Source organism: Hemitrygon akajei, chromosome 13, assembly GCF_048418815.1.
Source record: "Hemitrygon akajei chromosome 13, sHemAka1.3, whole genome shotgun sequence".
In the NCBI taxonomy this organism is placed as follows: Eukaryota; Metazoa; Chordata; class Chondrichthyes; order Myliobatiformes; family Dasyatidae; genus Hemitrygon; species Hemitrygon akajei.
Genome location: NC_133136.1, coordinates 88,467,227 through 88,489,391, shown reverse-complemented (window position 1 = coordinate 88,489,391; position 22,165 = coordinate 88,467,227). Strand labels below are relative to the sequence as shown.

At 42.4% G+C, this 22,165-nt stretch overlaps 1 protein-coding gene across 3 annotated transcripts; it reads left to right on the top strand.

The window, feature by feature from the left end:
- The first annotated feature begins 919 nt into the window (after positions 1–919).
- On the top strand, positions 920–11,821 carry plac8.1 (placenta associated 8, tandem duplicate 1). Of its 3 annotated transcripts, none has more exons than XM_073065028.1 (5): positions 920–963; positions 6,887–7,019; positions 7,795–7,919; positions 9,625–9,753; positions 11,033–11,821. In XM_073065028.1, the coding sequence occupies exons 2-4, from the start codon at positions 6,908–6,910 to the stop codon at positions 9,709–9,711; spliced, it is 324 nt and encodes a 107-aa protein (XP_072921129.1). In that variant the 5' UTR covers positions 920–963; positions 6,887–6,907; the 3' UTR covers positions 9,712–9,753; positions 11,033–11,821. The 3 variants fall into 3 exon arrangements, with proteins under 3 accessions (XP_072921129.1, XP_072921127.1, XP_072921128.1); XM_073065026.1 differs by lacking the exon at positions 920–963 and adding an exon at positions 2,441–2,599; XM_073065027.1 differs by lacking the exon at positions 920–963 and adding an exon at positions 2,588–2,609.
- Positions 11,822–22,165: the final 10,344 nt, after the last annotated feature.

Genomic DNA, 22,165 nt, shown 5'->3' with positions numbered 1-22,165 from the left:
ACAAGTATTACAATAATTTCCATACAATTTCAATGTTTTATAAGCTTTGTTTTATATTTAACCAAATTGACAGTAAACAAGTTTTGGCTAATCATTACCAGATTAACTTCTGCTTAAAATTTCACTGTTCAACTTTGGTTTTAAGATTACCTGCTTTATACATGTATGGCTCGTGTGACCCACTTGTGACTGGTAATTTCTGTTTTGAACAGCATAGACGTATTTTATATAATACTATTCTAAATATAGGTTCTACAGTTCTTTGATCCAACAAACATGAAAATGGGATGGTGGACATGGTAGGGATGTCCATGAAGGATATGTTTTTGTTTGCGGACAGCCAGGCACTGGGCTCGAAGATGCCCTCTGGTCAAGGCAACTTTTCTCTCCTCTTTGGAACTCCAATAAAACATCATGAATTAACTATGAACCTTTTCCTGCTTTTCAATTACTTATTACAATAGTTATTATAAAATATGTGGCCCGTACTGACAGGAAGGATAAAATAACTAGAGCAAACAAACGAGCTGACTCCTTTGCTAAGGCAGCAACAGCAGATCTTTATGGCCATGCAGCACCCCAGTGTGATCAGACTGCCAGTACTTCCCAAATTCTTTGTTGAACTAGTAAAATTACAGTATGATGTGTCAGAAGCTGAAATTACTTTATGGATTAAAGCATACTGTATGCAAGATTATAAAGGATGGCAGCAAGTATAATCAGAACTGAGAGAATCTTGACCGTAGCAACAAAATAGCAGCAAGTACATGATGTCACACCTCAAACTGGCCATCAGAGGGAGGCAGAGCTGACGAGGCCAACCCCTTCCTGCTCGTCGCCTATTAGGCTAATTATGAGTTCATTGTTATCACCTGTACCTTGTTTGTAGCCCTATATAAGTTCCCTGACCCCCCCCCCCCCCACCAAACCTTGTTTCTTTGCTCAGTCTTGGAATTATCTTTGGTAAGTGAAGTCTTTGCTTTGTTTGTAGGATTGCTAGTTTTTTTTGTGGGGAGGGAATTTTGACTTTTCCTGAGACTTTTTTTGGACTCTCTGCTTGTACTTTGCTTGCTAAGGAATTCAGTAAAACATGTTCTCAGTCATCCATGTCACTGTATATCAAGTAGCAGTAAATCAAGGCAACTGGACTTGCAGCTACTTATCAGCTATTTATAATGCAGTCATCTCTACCCTGGTGTCTCCATTTGTGCAAAGGTAAGACTAATAACCCTCTTGTTACCTCTTAACAACCCTTATGTGATTGCTATACCTTTAAACAACTCAGAGTTTATAAATAGGAAAACTACCCACCATGGATCAGAACTGAAGAAGCCTCTCAAATGAGTGGTGAAATATCTTGTAGACAACACAGCGAGTCCAGTTGCTTGATTTACTAACTGCTTGAAGTCCAGTAAAAGCTTGTTGGACTTTTTCCCCTCCAGTTTTGTGTGACATTGGGCTCACCACTATTCAGTGTGAGGGAAGATAAAACTGAAGAAGCTGTGTAGTCAGTTGTGATTCATGATTTTCCAGAGACGTAATCCCAAAGAACACAGCTGGTGTCTCCTGCTGCGAAGCCCTCCCCCAGGTGCTCACTGGTGCATCTCCAAGCATCTTATACATTTGCCTCAACTGTATGGGTTGGGATTATGCATTTGCTATCGTTTATCTGCAGGGGTAGATGCTTGTAGAAATGATGGTGTCACTTCATCTCTGATTATCAGAATTTAGTCCTAACTTTTGAATCCCTGAGAAAATTTCAAGTGACAACAGTCCTCCCTTTATCAGAAGAAGTTTTACAGGAGTTGATAAAAGCTTTGCAGTATTTTGCATGTCCTTACCACTTCCATCCTTGGGCAGCTGAAAGACCGAATGGGGCCCTGAAATGCAGATGAGCTAAATTGTGTGACGAGACTGAGACAGAGGCGCTTCCACTGGCCCTTGTGACAGTGCGCTGTGCTCTCAGCTTGTAACAGGCCTATCTTGCAATGAGGGCTTTGGGACATCTCTTGTACTTGCCAGTCACTGCTTCCTCTTACATGGATGGACATCCATACCACGAGTAAAAGTAGTTGCGGTATTGTGTGGCACTAACACAAGCTCTTAAAGGTTCTCGTCAATGGTTACTCGAAGCCGAGATCATGCTGGCTGCAGACTGCCACTTCTACCATCCAGGAGACTGGGTATTGGTGAGAAGCCACCAGCAAAAGAACTGCCTGGTGCCCTGCCAGGGAAAGTCTCCTCCCAGTTTTGAGTCTGATAACATATAGAAAATTCCAAATTAGATCAACTGCTGCTGCTCCCTTTCTTGTGAGGTAGTGGGAATAGCCAGCAAGAGAATGGGTGTTGGTGGAGACGAAGTCCAGGCCACACAAAATGTGGTTGCAGGTCTTACAATTACAATAAATGTCCAATGAAAAGGGCACGTTTTCTGTTTGCACAGTGAGCAAACAAAGTTCAACAACCTACCAACAGTAACTGATTGACAAAAGGCCCTCCCCCTTGGTTTACTCAATCTCTATAAAGTGGTCAATTGTAGCAGACGACTTTTCATTTCCGTGAAGAGGAAGGAACAGCAACACTCTGCTTAATAGACGTGGTGAGTTGAAGTAAGAAAAATAAAAACAAAGCCGTCGATACTATGTGAATATATTAACCTTTCTTTTACTAAGCATCCCGTTCAGCAGCAATATATTGGTTCAAGTAAGTGGAGCTCGACTCTGCCTCGGAGGTACACTTATTTCAGCAGTTTCTAAAATGTACATTTTTTGTGCGTACATGCTGTCTTGAAATCTTTATAGCTTGGCATTACAGAAAGTTAACGGAGAAGCCCAAGATCTGAAATGTTGGGCTTTTGATGTTCAGAACACAGAATTCAAATTGGTGTTTGATTCTAGAGTAAATTTTAAAGCCCTCTATGATTGGGCAATCTAAGCTTTGGGTATTCAGAGAAATTCTTGATCATTGTGGTTGTTGGAATTAGCAAGCCGATGAAAGAGAAATGCTGCAATTGTATGGATGGAACTGCTTCTGGAATATCGCCTACGAGTCTGGTCTCGTACTTTAGATAGGATATCTTTGTGATAGAGGAAGTGTAACGAAGATTCAGGAGATTAATTTAGTGGTTGGGTGGTGGGGTTGGGGGGGGGGGAAGAATGGTACTAAATCCTCAGATGAGGAGACTGAGCCTTTAAAGTTCAAACTACATGTATGTCACCATATATATCCCTGAGATTCATCTTCTGAGCATGCACAGTAAATCCAAGAAACGCAATAGAACTTGTGAAACACCATTGCACAACAGGATGAACAATTAACCAATGTGCAAAAGATGACAAACTCTGCAAATACAGAAGCAAGTAATAATGAATAAATGTCAAGAATGAGATGGAGTCCCTACAAGTGAGGCACTAGGTCGTGGGAACAGTTCAATGATGGAGTAGGTAAAGTAGTCCTCGCTGGTTCTAGCGCCTAATGGTTGAGGGATAATAACTGTTCCTGAACCTTGTTTTTGGGTCCTGACACCCTCTACCTTCCAGATCAGAATCTGCTTTAATGTCATGAAATTTGTTAACATTGCAGGAGCAATACAACGCAACGCAATGCATGATGAACGTGGAAAAAATAAATGAATTACAGCAAGTATATGTATATTAAATAGTTTAATTAAAAATAGTGCTGAAACAGGAATAATAAAAAGTGAAGTAGTATTCATGCAGCAGCAAGAAGAGAGTGTGGTCCCGGTGGTGGGGGTCCCTGACGACAGATGCTGCTTTCCTCCGACAGCACTCCATGTAGACGAGCTCCATGGTGGGGAGGGCTTTACCCATGACAGACTAGGCTGTGTCCACTACTTTTTGTAGGAGTTTCATTCAAGGGCATTGGTGTTTCCATACCAGGCTGTGATGCAAACAGTCAAAATACTCTTCATCACACATCTACAGAAGTTTTTCAAAGTATTAACTGTCATGCTGAACCTTCATGAACTTCTGAGGAAGTAGAAGTGCTGCTGTGCTTTCTTCATAATTGCACTGTGTGTTGGGCCCAGGACAGATTCTCCGAAATTTCGACACTGAGGAATTAAGTTGCTACCAATGTCCAGTAATGAAAGTCTATGAAAAGTGGTGAATATCGGGCAGACCTTCCCTACCATGGAGTGCACTTACATGGAGCCTTGCCCCAAGAAAGAGGCATCCACATCCAGGCTGTGCTCTCTTCTCAATACTACCATCTGGCACAAGGATCAGAGCCTTGAGTCCCACACCTCCAGGTTCAGGAAAAATTGTGACCTTCAGGGTCCTGTACCAGTGTGGAGAAGCTCAATCACCTCTGTTCTAGGACCTATAGACTCACTGTCAAGGGCTCTTTACAACTTGCATTATCAGCATAAATTTTTTTATTTGCACATTGGTGTTTTGTTGGTCTTTATCTGATTATATATAATTTTTCACAAGTTGTATTTCATTGTTCCCTGTAAATGTCTGCAAGAAAATGTATCTTGAGTTAGTATATGGTAATGTGGACTTGGATAAATTCTCTTTGAACTCTGAATAATATTCAAAGATTTGTTGATCTCTTCAATGATACTCAGCGGCTCCACTTTCACACGGTGTCATCAGCAAACTTAACTACGGCTTAGGAGCCGCACTTAGCCATGCAATCAAATATGTAGAGCAGGGGGCCCACACCTGCTGTTTATCTTGTGCTGTCTCCCAGGGTTATCTTGTGTTTATTTTTAAACCTTTCTCCATTGCTGTTTTAATATCATATCCTGCTTCACTGGTGCTTTGCTATGTTTTAAAGGTACTTATTGAAGCAACGGCTTCAGGCGAAGCGATCAACAAGCAAAGATGCCTGATGAAAGCTATTTTAATGTATTTTTTTTAAGTAGACCTGAAAGGAGATATTAGTTATAACAAGCTGAAAGCAATGGAGGGACTGCTGTCTAGCTATGAATTTGGATTTTACCATGCAAATTTTATTAGTCCTATTTTTTTTCAATCTTTTTAGACTTGGCCAATTCATTCATTGAGATTCAGCATTTGAAAACTACTTGGCTAAGTTCATGTTTTTTAAAGAAATTGCATTCAGCATTAGATTAAGCAATTGCTTACATGTATGGTTCCTGTATAGTCCTACTGTATCCTTTATGGTTTGTAAAGAGAATCATTGTCACAGTGCATATTTTGCAGTTTGTTGCTTTTTGTGCTAAATCCTTTTGTGGCAACTCAAACCAAGTATTTTCTTCTCTCTGAGAATTCTGCAATTCTACCAGACTCTGAACTCAAATGACAGCTTTTGTAACTGAGTTTGGGTTGACTCTCACTGGCTGGCAAATCTTTTCACTTGCAAGGGGGAAGTTGGCAAATCCCACCAATGGAAGACTGTTCCTTAGAAAGTCACTGAAAAGCAAAATATTGGTTCCTGTTTATAGGTTGAGAAATGTAATGCATTTACATTATATTCTTCTATAGCCACGGTTATTTCTAGCCTCAACAGTTTCTGCTTTCCACCAGGTACTTTAAGTAATTTGTAACAAATTTAAGAATAGTGATAGAAAATGGCTATTTATCCACAAGCCTGTTCCATCATTTGACAAGATTGGAAACAGTGACCAATGTACATATTAAAATGTTAAAGTAAAATTCAAAGGAACACAGGAACTGGGACCCTGGTGAGTTTCGAGGGAGTGTGGAAACCTTGCTATCCAGTATGTTAACAGGTGGACGGGAATGCCATGTATGGCGATGCTCAGGAACCAGCACTGTGGCCAGATGTGGGATTTCTGAGCAAGCTGACCCCCAATTATGGGAATGGAGGGGATGAAATCTCACTATATCCATTCTAGGAAGGAAAACTGCTTCAATAGCAGATTGAGTACAATAACATAAGTTGGAAAGCAAGTATGACCAATTTTTAGCTGAACAATGATTATTTTGTAGATTAAGAGAAAATCCCACATGGAACTGAAAATTGCACAAGGAATAAAACTGTATAAAATTAAATAAATCTGGTTGGTCGTTCAAATTTCTGCACACCGCACAAAATACCAACTATCAAAGCATTGCCCGAGAGAGGACATATCTGCATGCAGTACAAAATGCCAAACATTAAAACTCTGCCCAACAGAAGATAAATTTGTCGTGGGGATGCATTCCTGCTAGCAATTAAATGTTCCCAATGGTGTGTGTCTCAAACAGTCTCTGACAACTAGATCCAGCTCCTGACCTTTGCATGTAGTTTAGCTACTAAGCCTGTCTGAACTGTTTCTACTGATAGAAGGGACAAAGGCGGGCACTGGTGCCTTAAAACCAGTCACTTTAGGCAGATGGTGGCTCAACAGTTGTGGTTGGTAGTTTATCTAAGAGGGAAGGCTTTTTTAAAAATAAAACTTCCACTGCCTAGCCACTCATAGGATGGCTTCAGGAGTAAACTCTAGGGGAGGGGGGTGGAATCTGAAGCTGGAGTCCCAAAGGCAGTTCAACGCTGACTGGCAACTCCTGTGATGCTTCTGGTGCCAACCTGTATTGGTCTCTGCCATTGCCTGGAGAGGGGGAGCCTGCTACATTGTACTGCCCTGGCTTGTGTGTAACAGCTGGATGCAACAACTATGGTTGACACCAACCAACAGATAGCCTGTGTGTGAATCTTCACACTTACTGACTGAGCGCAGTATGCTGAAAGAGCCAATGGTCTAAGATGGTTTAAAATTAGCTTTTATTTGTCACATGTACATAAAGAAATGATGAAATCTGTTTGTGTCAATGACCACTATACTGTCTAGGAGAGATGTGTAATGGAAGTACTTGGAAGAGTGTTGAAACCAATTTATTTTGTTACAATACAGAACCCAATGCAGTCAACCATTTCTCGCTGTTATTTCCAGATTTTACCGCTGTGAAGTAAAATGGCTCAGTTTGTACCAGGCCAAATGGTGGTAATGACTCAACCTCAGGCTGCCCCAGCGAAGAGTGATTGGAGCAGTGGACTGTTCAGCTGTTGCGATGATATTGGAGTGTGTAAGTTGTTTGTATATGGCTTTGGACTGACCGACCTGGTTGCCTTAATGTTCTGGTTAACTTTCTGTTTTGAGTCTCAAGATCATAAAATGCTTCACATAATTGTAAAGGTGCTCTTTAGTTTATGTTTTCCCTTGTAAGTTTGATCAATCTAGACATGAGAGTCTTAAAGCTGCATCCATTACCCAGAAGAAGCCAGTCAGTGGCTGTATGTTTGCTATTTGATCATGCCAGCTATTCACTGTTTATTGTCTATGCTGGCCTTTGTTAAATGTCCTCACTCCCAGGTCTTGTCATCATTGCATGGTGAGCAACAGCTGCTCAGTGTGGGAATCCTGCTTGGAAGAGATGATCCAACCTTCCAGTCTTCTGCTAAATGGCGACATTAGCCTGAAGAAAATTATACAGGTTTTTTGATGTCTGTTTTCAACATTGACCACCTGATCCAAGCTAAAGAGAAGACCTACACTGGTATGAGTCGGTTATTAGCTACAGTATATATCCTCAGCCTGGGTCAGCTCTTTATCAATAAGTTCACTAAGACCCACTGCTGCACAGGAGTCTAACTAAAGCTGAGCCTAAAGAGACTGTCAATAGGCAGCAACAATGGTGAAAGCTGGAAATATTCAGCACATTGGGCAGCGTGTGTGTTGAAATCAGACTGCTATTTTCAACGAGGACCTCACAGAGCTGAAGAAATGCACGAGTTCTCTGCTCTGCCCTGTGGAAGCTGGTGGTTATATTTGTATTTTATGCTGCCTTTTGGTATTTCCAGGTTGCTGTGGGATTTTCTGTACAATTTGCCTTGGATGTCAGATTGCGGGGAACATGGGCGAGTGTTGTCTCTGTGGTACTAGCATGGCAATGAGAACCCTCATCAGAACCAAGTACCTCATCAATGTAAGTAGGTCTGATTCCTTCTGAGAGGCGGGTGCTTCTACTACAGCAAGTATGGGCTCTTGATAATTGAGCAGGGAGCCTCTAATTCAGGGAAATGGGGTTGTTGCTAATCTAGAAGCTAAGAACCCAGGAAAACCATCCTGGGGAGCAAGTCTTTGCAGGGGAAGATGACGTCCGGTTGATAAGTCTCTAGTGCTGAGATCATCAAATGTAGCTTCTCGGGGAGCAGGTTTCACAATATGTTAACAATTGTCTCAATCCTCCCCAGTTTGTTCCCACTTTGCTGTCTTGTCTGTTTCTACTTGTCCATGAGTCTCAATCTAAATCCCCTCTTCCATTCCTCCATCTACCCATCGTTCACACCCCACCTCACCTGGTTCACCCCTCTCCTGCCTCAGACCTCCTCCTCACTCTGTATCCTTCAGCACTCAGTCCTGATGCAGAGTCTTGACCCTCAACATAACCATCCCTTTGCCTCCAGAGAGGCCGCTTGACCATCTTCCAACACTTTGAATCTTGCCCTGATGATAATTGTTTGTCTTCTAATCTAGATGCCCCCTGCATATTAGACTCAGTGAGATTTTCATCAGTTGCCTCTCCAGGTCATGAAACCATGGGATTTTTCTTATTACATACTTTTATATTAATTCTAAGGCATTTGCATATGTAATAGGCAGAAAAGCATTTTGTTAAGGTTGTTATAGGTGGGGGTTGATGTAGCAGGATGCCATCCCACTACCTATTAAATTCTCCCAATGGTGTGTGCCTTAAATAGCCTCTGACAACCAAGTCCAACTCCTGGCCTTCACGTGTGTCTTAGCTACTAAGCCCAGTGGAACTGTTACTACTGACAGGAGAAAAGGCAGGTTACTGGTGCCTTAAAACCAGTTGCTTGGGGCAGATGGGCCTCATCAACCAGAAGAAGGAAAACTCTGATCTGAAATCTTTGCTGCCTTGTGGCTCTTCCCACTCATGGGGAAGGCTTTGGGAGCAAATGCTGGGGTGGAATCCAGAGCTGGGGTCCCTAAGGCAACAGTTTGTTCTCCATATCATACCGGCCTAGCTTGTGATAACAGCTAGGAAATGGCCAACAGAAGGCCTCAGATTGCAAAAGCATTCATTATGTTGAGCGGTAGAAGTTTGGTGGTAATAAAAATGCTTTAAGGAGTGATGGGTTTAATAGTCAATTTTTTAAAGTGACTACTTCCCAGTTTCTCTTCCACTGAAATCGTATGAAGCAGGAAACATTAATGATCTTTTTATACTGGAAATCTGAAATATAGTAGAAAATGTTGGAATTGCTCAGAATATATCTTTTTTAAAGTAACTACTTCCCAGTTTCACTTCCACTGAAATCGTATGAAGTGGGAAACCTTAACAAATCAACTTTTTTAATACCAGAAATCTGAAATTTAATAGAAAATGCTGAAATTGCTCAGTGGGAGAAACAGTACCTGTAGAATGCAAAACAGCTAACATTTTGGGTCTGGGATCCTCCAAAAGAACTGGGGAAGGGTTGCATGCCTGAAATGTTAGCATTGTCATATCAACATAATCCACGTCAAAAGCTGCATAGCATAAAGCAGATTAGTGGTAAAATTGAGATTAAAGGCAAAATGCATGTAAAACTGAGAATGGATAGCTGTACAAGCAGGGTACCAGAGGGGGGCCTATTAATGTTGTGTTTTTGCTGTTTTTTTTCCAGGGATCTCTCTGTGGTGACTGGTTAGTGACCATGTGCTGTCTCCCATGTTCTCTCTGCCAAATTAAAAGAGAAATAAATTACCACTAGTGATGTCATTGGTGTTCATCTCTGACTGTTGCACTTCACATGGTAAGCTGAGGCCAAGTTCTCCTTGAGGATAGAATTGAAGGCATTTTTTTGAGCAGCGTGATTGCATGTGCTTTTGTGGGTAATATTTGCTGCTGTCTGCAGTTTCAAATTGGATCATGCATTAGTTTGCAATGCTTTAATCGTGTTTCTTTTACTTTGTGCTGAAGGAGGTTTTTATTTTTTTTTTAAATCATTTCTGGGAATCTGGGTAAAAACACAAAATGCTAGCAGAACTCAGCAGGCCAGACAGCATCTATGGGAGGAGGTAGTGACGACGTTTCTGGGCATTGCTTTGGAGGCTGATGTTTATTGCCCATTTCCCTGGGGGAGGGGGCAGTGCACCTGCCCTTTGAGCCACTGCTGTTCTCTTGGTGAAGGCATTACCGGTGCTGCTTGGTAGGCAGCTCCAAGACGTAGTCAGTGATGACAGAGGGATTGTTCCAGGCTGGCCATAGTGTGAGAATTGGAGGGGAATCCTTAGGAGGTGCCTGCTGTCCTCATTCTCAGTGGCAGAGCTTACAGGTTTGGGAGGTGTCATTGGAGTGAGAGATGTGGGTAGTCCAATTAGACTGGACTAGTATAATAAAATAATGCAGGAATTCAGTGGAAAGCTTCCCTGTAAATGTGCATCCTAAACTTCTAAGGGAAGCTTCGACCAGCATATTCAAGCATCGTTTGATTATGAACTGTTGTAGCAGGAACTACAAGATTGCCTGTGTGCCCCTGCTCAGTGAGGAAAAGATTAATCGATAGTCTTAGACCAACCAACGTAACATTGAGCTTTAACATGTTACCAGCTAGGAAAAATAAATTCTTAGAAGCTAAGGATTACTTGAGATTAGTTTTGAAATTGTTTACAGACGTATAAATGAGCATGCAAAGATGATCGATTTGGTGGCATTTTCCTTGGTTTTGTATGTCCTTGTGAAATAGATCATGAACACTTGGCCCAGAAAATATATGCCAGCACTTGGAACAATCTGATCGATCAAATTTTCCCCACCTACCTTTGTCATCTATTTTCACACCCACATCAATTCAATCCCACTTCTGTGACCACCCACCTCCACCGGGGTGATTTTCAGTGTGTGGACCTACTGTCCAGCCAGTGTTAAGGATGTGAGATGAAACCAGACTCCCTGGTGCACATGGAGAATCTGCAAACTTCACGTTAGCAGTGCTGGAGATTGGGGTCGGGCCAGGTTGTTGGAGATATGAAGCAGTAATATGCCACCCTTTACAGTGACCTCTTCCACTAACAAGTTTTCTTTCCTGATAGCTCTAACAAGATGCTGTTCATTGATCTGGAAAAAGAAGATTGGATTATTGGAAAGAACAAAACCATTCGTTGTCACGGAAGTAAAGTTGTGTTCAGCAATGACACATTAAAATCTCACAACCACTATGTTATACTCTTTCTTTAAACCTTGTAAATTATTGCCCACACATCTGAAGTTGTTTCTCCTCTTTCCCCCCCCCCCCCCAAAAGAGTTGTGATTTTTCACACCCTTTGGGGAAGCTCTCATCAGTGACATACAGAATGATTATTCTCTCCATGTGGGAACTGGAATTCTTCATGTTTATGGAAAGGGGCCATCTTTCAGACAATTCTAAATGGGTCAAAAGTCAAATTTTGTGAAAGCACATAAAGCTCCAGTTAAGTGTTATTCTAATTCAGTTCTCCATTTGATTTGAAATAATTTTCTAAATTTATTTTCCATTGGTCACCTATAAACAGATAATGTGAAGCATTTCCCCAAGTTAAATGCTGGTTTTTGCTTTTTTTTTACGTAATTGTATCAGCAGTTGTTTTGCCAGTGACTTTCCTATTTAAAAACTGAGATGACTCGATGTGTGCTGAGTGTCAGAGTTCCAGTTCCTTACTTCCCCGGATGAGAAATATCTTTAATGTATTGCATCTCCCTTTCACCCTGTGCACAAGTGATTGTCTTGGTAACAGGCAACTATACATAATGAGAAATTAAAAAGTTGTGTATTGTATACTTCTGGTGGTTAATCTGCTGTAATTTTTGATTTGAATAAAAAAAATTAATTCTGTTTAACTACACATCAGAACTACTCCCATTGAACCTATCTACTCCTCTGAATTGACTTCACTTCTTGCATCCTTTACATGAGTAAAAATCTTTGTTACATCTCTCTGAATGTACAATTTGTTTATTTTTTTTTAAAGTACAATAGAACAGTCAGTGTAGCATAGAAATGTATCAGCATGAATTCATCAGTCTGATGGCCTGGTGGAAGAAGCTGTCCCGGAGCCTGTTGGTCCTGGCTTTTATGCTGCAGTACTGTTTCCTGGATGGTAGCAGCTGGAACAGTTTGTGATTGGGGTGACTCAGGTCCCCAGTGATCATTTGGGCCCTTTTTACACACCTATCTTTGTAAATGCCCTGAATAGTGGGGAGTTCACATCTACAGATGCACTGGGCTGTCCACAACACTCTCTGCAGAGTCCTGTGATTGAGGGAGGTACAGTTCCCATACCAGGCAGTGATCCAGTCAGTCAGGATGTTCTCAATCGTGCCCCTGTAGAAAGCACCACCTTGGTTTTTATTCCTTGGCAGGCAGATGCCCCCTGGGAAGCCTCGGGCTCACTCAGCTTGCTTCCGTCTAGGGACAGCAGCCTTCAGCCCTGTCAAACTGGGTAATCAGCTTGTGCTGATGCTGTGTGATGTCCCCACCACGTCAAATAACAGACAGTACACCATATGCGATTAAATGATTACACTTTATAGATTGTACTGGAACTATGTACTTAATAAATACAATATAAAGGGAAAAGTAAAAGGTGCCAAACTTATCAAAGTCCAACCACTTCGTGCACAACTGTTGGAGCTCAGTTAATGAAGTCTTCTTGCCACCATTCAATCCCCTCAGACCTCCTCAACCTCAACAACTGTGGTTGACCAGATGCTCCACACCAATCTGTCCTCGTCTCCTCTCCTTGCCGAAGACCCTGGGCCTCAGACCCCAGCTTGGGGTCTGTTCCGTCGCCCAGCTTACAGCATCGCGCCTCCTCTCTCCCCCATCGCCTTCTCCCCAAAGCCCGCAAAACAATAGCTTACAGACGCACAAGAAAGAATAACATCTATCCCAATTGGTTAACAAATGAATACAATTCTCATCAGTAATCATAAGCCAAACAATCTGCGAGAGAGAAAAGTACTTTCTCAACAGTTAACATAACAAAGAAGCCATTTTATTAGCCTTAGCAGTAACATAAAAGAAGAAACCCCTTACATAAAGTCTATTGGTTTTAACAATCTAAAATCTTGCTGTGCTGAGTAACAAAACCAATGTAGACTGAAATTACTTCAAAAGTGATTTTTGTATGTTTTGGTTAAATGTTAATTTGGAACATTTTCATAATTATAGAGGCAGTGATTTTTTTTTTGGGCTTTTGAATTTTGACTGGGGTTGTTTGAAAATCGCACTGAACGGTGACCGATACGTGAGATTCTGGCGCATCTGGAGTAACACACACGATGCTGTGTTCTTCCCACATTTTGTGTTGCACTGAACTTTGACCTTCAACTTTTTGATGAATTGAGTATCATTTGGTTCATTTTGCCACTTGTTTTTCAAGCATTCTCCATCAGCAATGAAGTGGCAAGAAATTCACTGAATTTTCTGCTACAGAAAAGATTGATTGTGTATCTTGATTTCAATTTACTTCTGTGCTGATACAGGTATTTATGCCAGGCAGTTGCTAACACTGTCTTCTGAGCTGTTGGAATGGTTGTGCCTTCTAGTTGGTCCAAACTTCTTGATCAAACCACTGTGACATTTGACCTTCTCCCTGTAATGCACAATCTGTAGTCCTGTAGTGCATGGGGGGGGGGGGGGTGCGGGGGGAAGGGAGCCATAAGATTCAAATCAAAAGTTGAGACACGAGGCAGTAGATGCTGGATTCTGTAACTAGAACAGTGAGATGGAGCCAGGTGGTGGCTGGTGGTAGGGGGTGGGGATTGGTGAGGTTGGAGGTGACAGAACAGGCAAGGAGAGGGAGGAAAAAATGGCAAATAGAGACAAGTTTGGGATGGGAGGATTGCCGGAGAGGGTCAGTATTATGGGCTGAAAGGCAAAGTGGAAACGTGTGGAAGGGATGAAGAGAAGGTGGAAAAGGGTGAAGATGGGAAGGATGGGCCAAGGGAGAAGAGCCCTGATGAATGTGTGTGTGGGTGATGGGTTCTCCTTTTATTCACCCTAACCATTCCCCCTTCACCTCATCGCCCCTAAGAAGTGGACTCACTTAATTTCTGTCAAACAGGGTTTGAGTATTGGGGGGAGGGGAGAGGTAAACTCCCACTGTGGTGATATCTACAGGACTGTAGGAACTTCACAAGGAGACGAGCTATCTGCTCACTAAGCCATTGCAAACCTATTGATTACATTTTAAAGCACCCTGACTCCTGTAAGAACTCTTCCCTTTTCCCAGTTCCTCTGTCTGTATTTCCTCAAATGAGACTTTCTGTTCAAATGAGAAACATCTCTGAAATGTTTTTCTGACTACTGTTTCCCTTCTGTTTTTTAAAAAAACACTTTTACTGTATCATCAATTTCCTGCACCTATGCTCTCACTGGGGAGTGTCAACGCCATTCTATGATAAATCAGCAGAACTGCTGGAATTTCTTCACACTGGAGAACCTTGCTTGTGCTGCTTTCTCAGTCTGTGTGCCGTGTTCAAAGCAAACGAAGTAGGTGATTCTTGCCCATCATCCATAAGATGGCCAACGACAGCATCTAGATCATAACTTGTCATCAGATTTAGGTTGTCCCCATATAACAGGGGAGCCAGAAAAGATTCTCCACTCAGTATCCATTGCCATTGACAGGAGGGGGAGCTCCTTCACTCATAGGGTGGTGCAGATGTGGAATGAGCTGCGAGTGGAAGAAGCAGATTGTAATGTTTAACAGAAGTTTAGATGCTTACATGGTTGAGACAGACACACACACACACACACACACACACACACACACACACACACACACACACACACACACACACACACACACACACACACACACACACACACACACACACACACACACACACACACACACACACACACACACACACACACACACACACACACACACACACACACACAGACAGAAAACCAGACCAGCACAAACTAGTTGGCCAAAGTCAGTTGGAAGATTGGAGTGACTGGAATTTAGAAGGATGAGAGGGGATCTGATTGAAACATATAAAATTATTAAGGGATTGGACATGCTAGAGGCAGGAAACATGTTCCCAATGTTGGGGGAGTCCAGAACCAGAGGCCACTGTTTAAGAATAAGGGGTAGGCCATTTAGAACAGAGTTGAGGAAAAACATTTTCACCCAGAGAGTTGTGGATCTATGAAATGTTCTGCCTCAGAAGGCAGTGGAGGCCAATTCTCTGGATGCTTTCAAGAAAGAGTTAGATAGAACTCTTAAAGATAGTGGAGTCGAGGGATATGGGGAGAAGGTGAGAATGGGGTACTGATTGTGGATGATCAGCCATGATCACATTGAATAGTGGTGCTGGCTCAAAGGGCTGAATGGCCTACTCCTGCACCTATTGTCTATTGTCTCTGAGCAGACCCTTTGACTTTCTATTGTGCCTCAGTCCAATTTTATTTCTTATTCTGCTTAAAAATTAATGGGAAGGTGCTGCAACCACCAGATGATGCAAAAATCTGAAATAATAGTGGTATGAATAATACTGCAGATATAGGCAAAGAAATGGCAGATGGAATTTAACCCAGATAAATGTGAGCCATTGCGCTTGGTAGGGCAAAAGCATAGAAACAGTACAGTGTAAGGGATAAGATCCTTAACAGTTTTGCTGAGCAACGAGATCTTGGGGTCCAAGTTCATAGCTCCTTAAAAGTGGATACACAGGTCGATAGCATGATTAAGAAGGCTTATGGATGCTTTTATTAGTCAAGATATTGAGCTCAAAAGTCAAGAGGTTACGTTGCAACTTTGTAGGACTCTGGTTAGGCCATATCTGGTGTATTGTGTACAGTTCTTGTCACCCCACTATAGGAAGGACGTTGAGACTTTGGAGAGGGTGCAGAAGAGGTTTACCAGGATGCTGTCTGTCTTAGAGGGCATGTGTTATCATGAGAAACTGGATAAACTTGGGTTGTTTTCTCTGGGGCGATGGAGGCTGAGGGGCAGTCTGATAGAGGTTTATACGATTATGGGAGGCATTGATAGAGTAGACGGTGGGGGGGGGGGGGATCTTTCTCCCAGAGTAAAAATATCTAATACCAAAGGGCATGCATTGAAGGTGAGAGGGGTAGGTTCAAAAAGGATGTGAGGGGTAATATTTTTATTCAGATTGATGGATGCCTGGAATGGTGGTAGAGGCAAACACATCAGAGGCTTTTAAGAGACATTAGATAGATACATGAACATGAGGAAGGTGGAGGGATATGGACATTGTGTTGGTAGGAGGGATTTGATTTACTTTTTTAGGTGGTTCAACACAACGTGGGCTGAAGGGCCTGTTCATGTGATGTACTCTTCTGTGTCCTATTCTCGGAAAGGAGAAAAGTTCTGCTCTCAAGATTAATTTAGTTATAGTTTATATTAATTTAAGTTTATTAGCTTATTCAAATTGCATTTCTTATCAAAGTATGAATGTAGTATACAACCCTCAAATTCATCTTCCCACAGACAGCCATGAAACAAAGAAACACCATGAAATCTGTTCAAAGGAAAACATCAAACACCCGATGTGCAAAAAAAACATAAATTGTGCAAATAGCAAAAAATGGGTGAAAAACACAGAATATAAATCATTGAACCAGTCAGTGAAACAGTCCGCGAATGTTCAGTTCAGTTTAGTGCTGTGTAGTTTGTTGATTACAGAGCCGGTCTGCTCTGATCAAAAATGCACAAAATAGCAATTTAAAAAGGAGTAAACAGAAGCACATCATAACATCAGTATTCACTACGGAAAAGGATCTTAGTGATTGTAGTGATGACTTGCAGCATACTGAAAAGCTTGAGCATGTAGATATTAAGAAAGAGGATGTGCTGGAGCTTTTGGAAAGCATCAAGTTGGATAAGTCACCAGGACTGGATAGTACCCCAGGCTACTGTGATAGTCAAGAGAGGAGATTGCTGAGCCTCTGATCATCAATGAGGACGGGAGAGGTTCCAGAGGACTGGATAGTTGCAGATGTTGTTCCAGTATTCAAGAAAGGAAGTAGAGATAGCCCAGGAAATTATAGACCAGTGAGTCTTACTTTATTGGTTGGTAAGTTGATGGAGAAGTTCCTGAGAGGCTTAACTTCATCTTTGGAGAGGCATAATATGACTAGGAATAGTTAGCATGGCTTTGCAGGCCATGCCTTAAGAGCCTGTTTGAATTTTTTGAGGATGTGACTAAACACACTGATGAAGGAAGAGCAGTAGATGTAGTGTTTATGGATTTCAACAAGGCGTTTGATAAAGTACCTCATGCAAGGATTATTGAGAAAGTAATGTGGGACATTGCTTTGTGGATTCAGAACTGGCTTGCCCACAGAAGGCCAAGAGTGGTTGTAGACAGGTCATATTCTGCATGGAGGTCCGTCACCAGTGGAATGCCTCAGGGATCTGTTCTGGGACCCCTGCTCTTCGTGATTTTTATAAATGACCTGGATGAGGAAGTGGAGGGATGGGTTAGTAAGTCTGCTGATGATACAAAGGTTGGGGGTGTTGTGGATAGTGTGGAGGGCTGTCAGAGCTTACAGTGGGGCATTGATAGGATACATAACTGGGCTGAGAAGTAGCAGATGGAGTTCAACCCAGATAAATGTGAAGTGGTTCATTTTAGTAGGTCAACAAATATGGCAGAATATAGTATTAATGGTAGGACTCTTGGCAGTGTGCAGGATCAGAGGGATCTTGGGGTCTGAGTCCATAGGACGCTTAAAGCAGTTGCGCAGGTTGACTCTGTGGTTAAGAAGGCATACGGTGTATTGGCTTTCATGAATCATGGAATTGAGTTTAGGAGCCAGGAGGTAATGTTATCGCTATATAGGATCCTGGTCAGACCCCACTTGGAGTACTGTGCTCAGTTCTGGTCGCCTCACTACAGGAAAGATGTGGAAGCCATAGAAAGGGTGCAGAGGAGATTTACAAGAATGTTGACTGGATTGGGGAGCATGCCTTATGAGAATAGGTTGAGTTTTCTCTTTGGAGCGGAGGAGGATGAGAGGTGACCTGATAGATGTGTACAAGATGATAAGAGGCATTGATCGTGTGGATGGTCAGAGGCTTTTTCCCAGGGTGAAATAGTTGCCACAAGAGGATACAGGTTTAAGGTGCTGGGGAGTAGGTACAGAGGAGATGTCAGGGGTAAGTTTTTCACTCAGAATGGTGAGTGCACAGAATGGGCTGCTGGCAACAGTGGTGGGGGCAGATACGATAGAATCTCTTAAGAGGCTTTTAGATAGGCACATGGAGCTTAGTAAAATAGAGGGCTATAGGTAAGCCTAGTAATTTTTAAGGTAGGGACATGTTCGGCACAACTTTTGTGAGCAGAAGGGCCTGTATTGTGCTGTAGGTTTTCTATGTTTCTATGAACTGTAGTCCCCAAACCACATCGATTAAACATTACCCAGATTCTGGTACTATACTCTGGCAGCATCGAGGGAGAACGAGAGGGAGACCAGTGAAATGCAGGTAGACAGCGCTGACAACCCACTCACCTTCTGCTCTCGCCCTCGCTGATTTCAATCTTGCTCAACATCTTAATCAGTGAGATTGACAAGAAACAGAGTTGATCATGAACTCACTGCATCTTGGCCTCCGGGCTACACACTCCACTCAAACTGACTGAACTCCCTCAGAGACAGCGAAGAGCCAGATCACTAAATTGGCCCAAAAATATACCGTCAAAACGTAAATCACAGATTCCAATAGTAGCAGAATCCTGTCTGAGAGGGGTAGTAAAAGATGTAGTTTTGTGAACAGTCTGAAGGGTGTTGCCTTTGGTGGCATTGTTTGCCAACGTTGCCTTTGGTGGCATTGTTTGCCAACGTTGCCTTTGGTGGCATTGTTTGCCAACGTCGCCTTTGGTGGCATTGTTTGCCAACGTCGCCTTTGGTGGCATTGTTTGCCAATGTCGCCTTTGGTGGCATTGTTTGCCAATGTCGCCTTTGTCATGTTTGTAATGTACTCTGCAGCTACAATAAACTATGCTCCATGTATGTATGCTTGCCATGAACTTAACCTTGAATTTGACCCTTTCATGATAGCATTAGCCTTGTTTTCAGTGAGTTTCATTCATTTGTATTTATCGTATGACTCGAATATACCACCTTTGACCGAACAAAGATGTATTCCTACCGTGATGTTGGGGGTGCTTCAGAACTTTCCCTAAAATGCATAAATTATCCTTGGCATCAGATATGCTGATTACATAGAAACATAGAAAATAGGTGCAGGGGTGGGCCATTCGGCCCTTCGAGCCTGCACCACCATTCAGTATGATCAAGGCTGATCATCCAACTCAGAACCCTGCACCTGCTTTCTCTTCATACCCCCTGATCCCTTTAGCCACAAGGGCCATATCTAACTTCCTCTTAAATATAGCCAATGAACCGGCCTCAACTGTTTCCTGTGGCAGAGAATTCCACAGATTCACCACTCTCTGTGTGAAGAAGTTTTTCCTCATCTCTGTCCTAAAAGGCTTCCCCTTTATCCTTAAACTGTGGCTCCTCGTTCTGGACTTCCCCAACATTGGGAACAATCTTCCTGCATCTAGCCTGTCCAATCCCTTTAGAAATTTATACGTTTCAATAAGATCCCCCCTCAATCTTCTGAATTCCAGCGAGTGTAAGCCTCGTCCATCCAATCTTTCTTCATATGGAAGTCCTGCCATCCCAGGAATCAATCTGGTGAACCTTCTTTGTACTCCCTCTATGGCAAGAATGTCTTTCCTCAGATTAGGGGACCAAAACTGCACACAATATCCAGGTGTGGTCTCACCAAGGCCTTGTACAACTGCAGTAGAACCTCCCTGCTCCTGTACTCGAATCCTCTTGCTATGAATGCCAACATACCATTCGCCTTTTTCACCGCCTGTTGTACCTGCATGCCCACCTTCAATGACTGGTGTACAATGACACCCAGGACTCGTTGCACCTCCCCTTTTCCTAATCGGCCACCATTCAGATAATAATCTGTTTTCCTGTTCTTGCCACCAAAGTGGATAACCTCACATTTATCCACACTAAATTGCATCTGCAATGAATTTGCCCACTCACCTAACCTATCCAAGTCACCCTGCATCCTCTTAGCATCCTCCTCACAGCTAACACCGCCGCCCAGCTTCATGTCCTCCGCAAACTTGGAGATGTTGCATTTAATTCCCTCGTCTAAATCATTAATATATATTGTAAACAACTGGGGTCCCAGCACTGAGCCTTGCGGTACCCCACTAGTCACTGCCTGTCATTCTGAAAAGGTCCCATTTATTCCCACTCTTTGCTTCCTGTCTGCCAACCAATTCTCTATCCACATCAATACCATACCCCCAATACCGTGTGCTTTAAATTTGCACACTAATCTCCTGTGTGGGACCTTGCCAAAAGCCTTTTGAAAATCCAAATATACCACATCCACTGGTTCTCCCCTATCCACTCTACTAGTTACATCTTCAAAAAATTCTATAAGATTCGTCAAACATGATTTTCCTTTCACAAATCCATGCTGACTTTGTCCGATGATTTCACCGCTTTCCAAATGTGCTGTTATCACATCTTTGATAACCGACTCTAGCATTTTCCCCACCACCGATGTCAGGATAACCGGTCTATAATTCCCTGGTTTCTCTCTCCCTCCTTTTTTAAAAAGTGGGGTTACATTAGCCACCAACAAGCCTCAGGAACTATCCAGAATCTAAAGAGTTTTGAAAAATTATCACTAATGCATCCACTATTTCTTGGACTACTTCCTTAAGCACTCTGGGATGCAGACCATCTGGCCCTGGGGATTTATCTGCCTTTAATCCCTTCAATTTACCTAACACCACTTCCCTACTAACATGTGTTTCCCTTGGTTCCTCCGTCTCACTAGTCCTTCGGTCCCCTACTATTTCCGGAAGATTATTTATGTCCTCCTTAGTGAAGACAGAACCAAAGTAGTTATTCAATTGGTCTGCCATGTCCTTGTTCCCCATGATCAATTCACCTGTTTCTGACTGTAAGGGACCTCCATTTGTCTTAACCAATCTTTTTCTTTTCACATATCTATAAAAGCTTTTACAGTCAGTTTTTATGTTCCCTGCCAGCTTTCTCTCATAATCTTTTTTCCCTTTCCTAATTAAGCCCTTTGTCCTCCTCTGCTGGACTCTGAATTTCTCCCAGTCCTCAGGTGTACTGCTTTTTCTGGCTAATTGTATGTTTCTTCTTTGGAATTGATACTATCTCTAATTTCCCTTGTCAGCTACAGGTGCACTACCTTCCCTGGTTTATTCTTTTGCCAAACTGGGATGAACAATTGTTGTAGTTTATGCATGTGATCTTTAAATGCTTGTCATTGCATATCCACCGTCAACCCTTTAAGTATCATTTGTCAGTCTATCTTAGCTAATTCACGTCTCATACCTTCAAAGTTACCCTTCTTTAAGTTCAGAACCTTTGTTTCTGAACTAATTGTGTCACTCTCCATCTTAATGAAGAATTCCACCATATTATGGTCACTCTTACCCAAGGGGCCTCACACGACAAGATTGCTAACTAACCCTTCCTCATTGTTCAATACCCAGTCTAGAATGGCCTGCTCTCTAGTTGGTTCCTCGACATACTGGTTCAGAAAACCATCCCGCATACATTCCAAGAAATCCTCTTCCTCGGCACCCTTACCAATTTGGTTCACCCAATCTATATGTAGATTGAAGTCACCCATTATAACTGCTGTTCCTTTATTGCATGCATTTCTAATTTCCTGTTTAATGCCATCCCCAACCTCACTACTACTGTTAGGTGGCCTGTACACAACTCCCACCAGTGTTTTCTGCCCCTTAGTGTTATGCAGCTCTACCCATATCGATTTCACATCCTCCAGGCTAATGTCCTTCCTTTCTATTGCGTTAATCTCCTCTCTAACCAGCAACGCTACCCCACCTCCTTTTCTTTCCTGTCTATCCCTCCTGAATATTGAATATCCCTGGATGTTGAGCTCCCATCCTTGGTCACCCTGGAGCCATGTCTCTGTGACCCCAACTATATCATATTCATTAATAACTATCTGCACATTCAATTCATCCACCTCGTTACAAATGCTCCTTGCATTGACACACAAAGCCTTCAGGCTTGTTTTTACAACACTCTTAGCCCTTATACAATTATGTTGAAAAGTGTTCCTTTTTGATTTTTGCCCTGGATTCGCCTGCCTGCC

Excerpts from the sequence above, each read along its gene's own strand:
- plac8.1 (XM_073065028.1), top strand. The coding sequence starts at position 6,908 with ATGGCTCAGTTTGTACCAGGCCAAATGGTGGTAATGACTCAACCTCAG. Across the intron at positions 7,020-7,794 it reads TTGCGATGATATTGGAGTGT|GTTGCTGTGGGATTTTCTGT; the intron begins GTAAGTTGTTTG and ends TGGTATTTCCAG. Across the intron at positions 7,920-9,624 it reads GAACCAAGTACCTCATCAAT|GGATCTCTCTGTGGTGACTG; the intron begins GTAAGTAGGTCT and ends TTTTTTTTCCAG.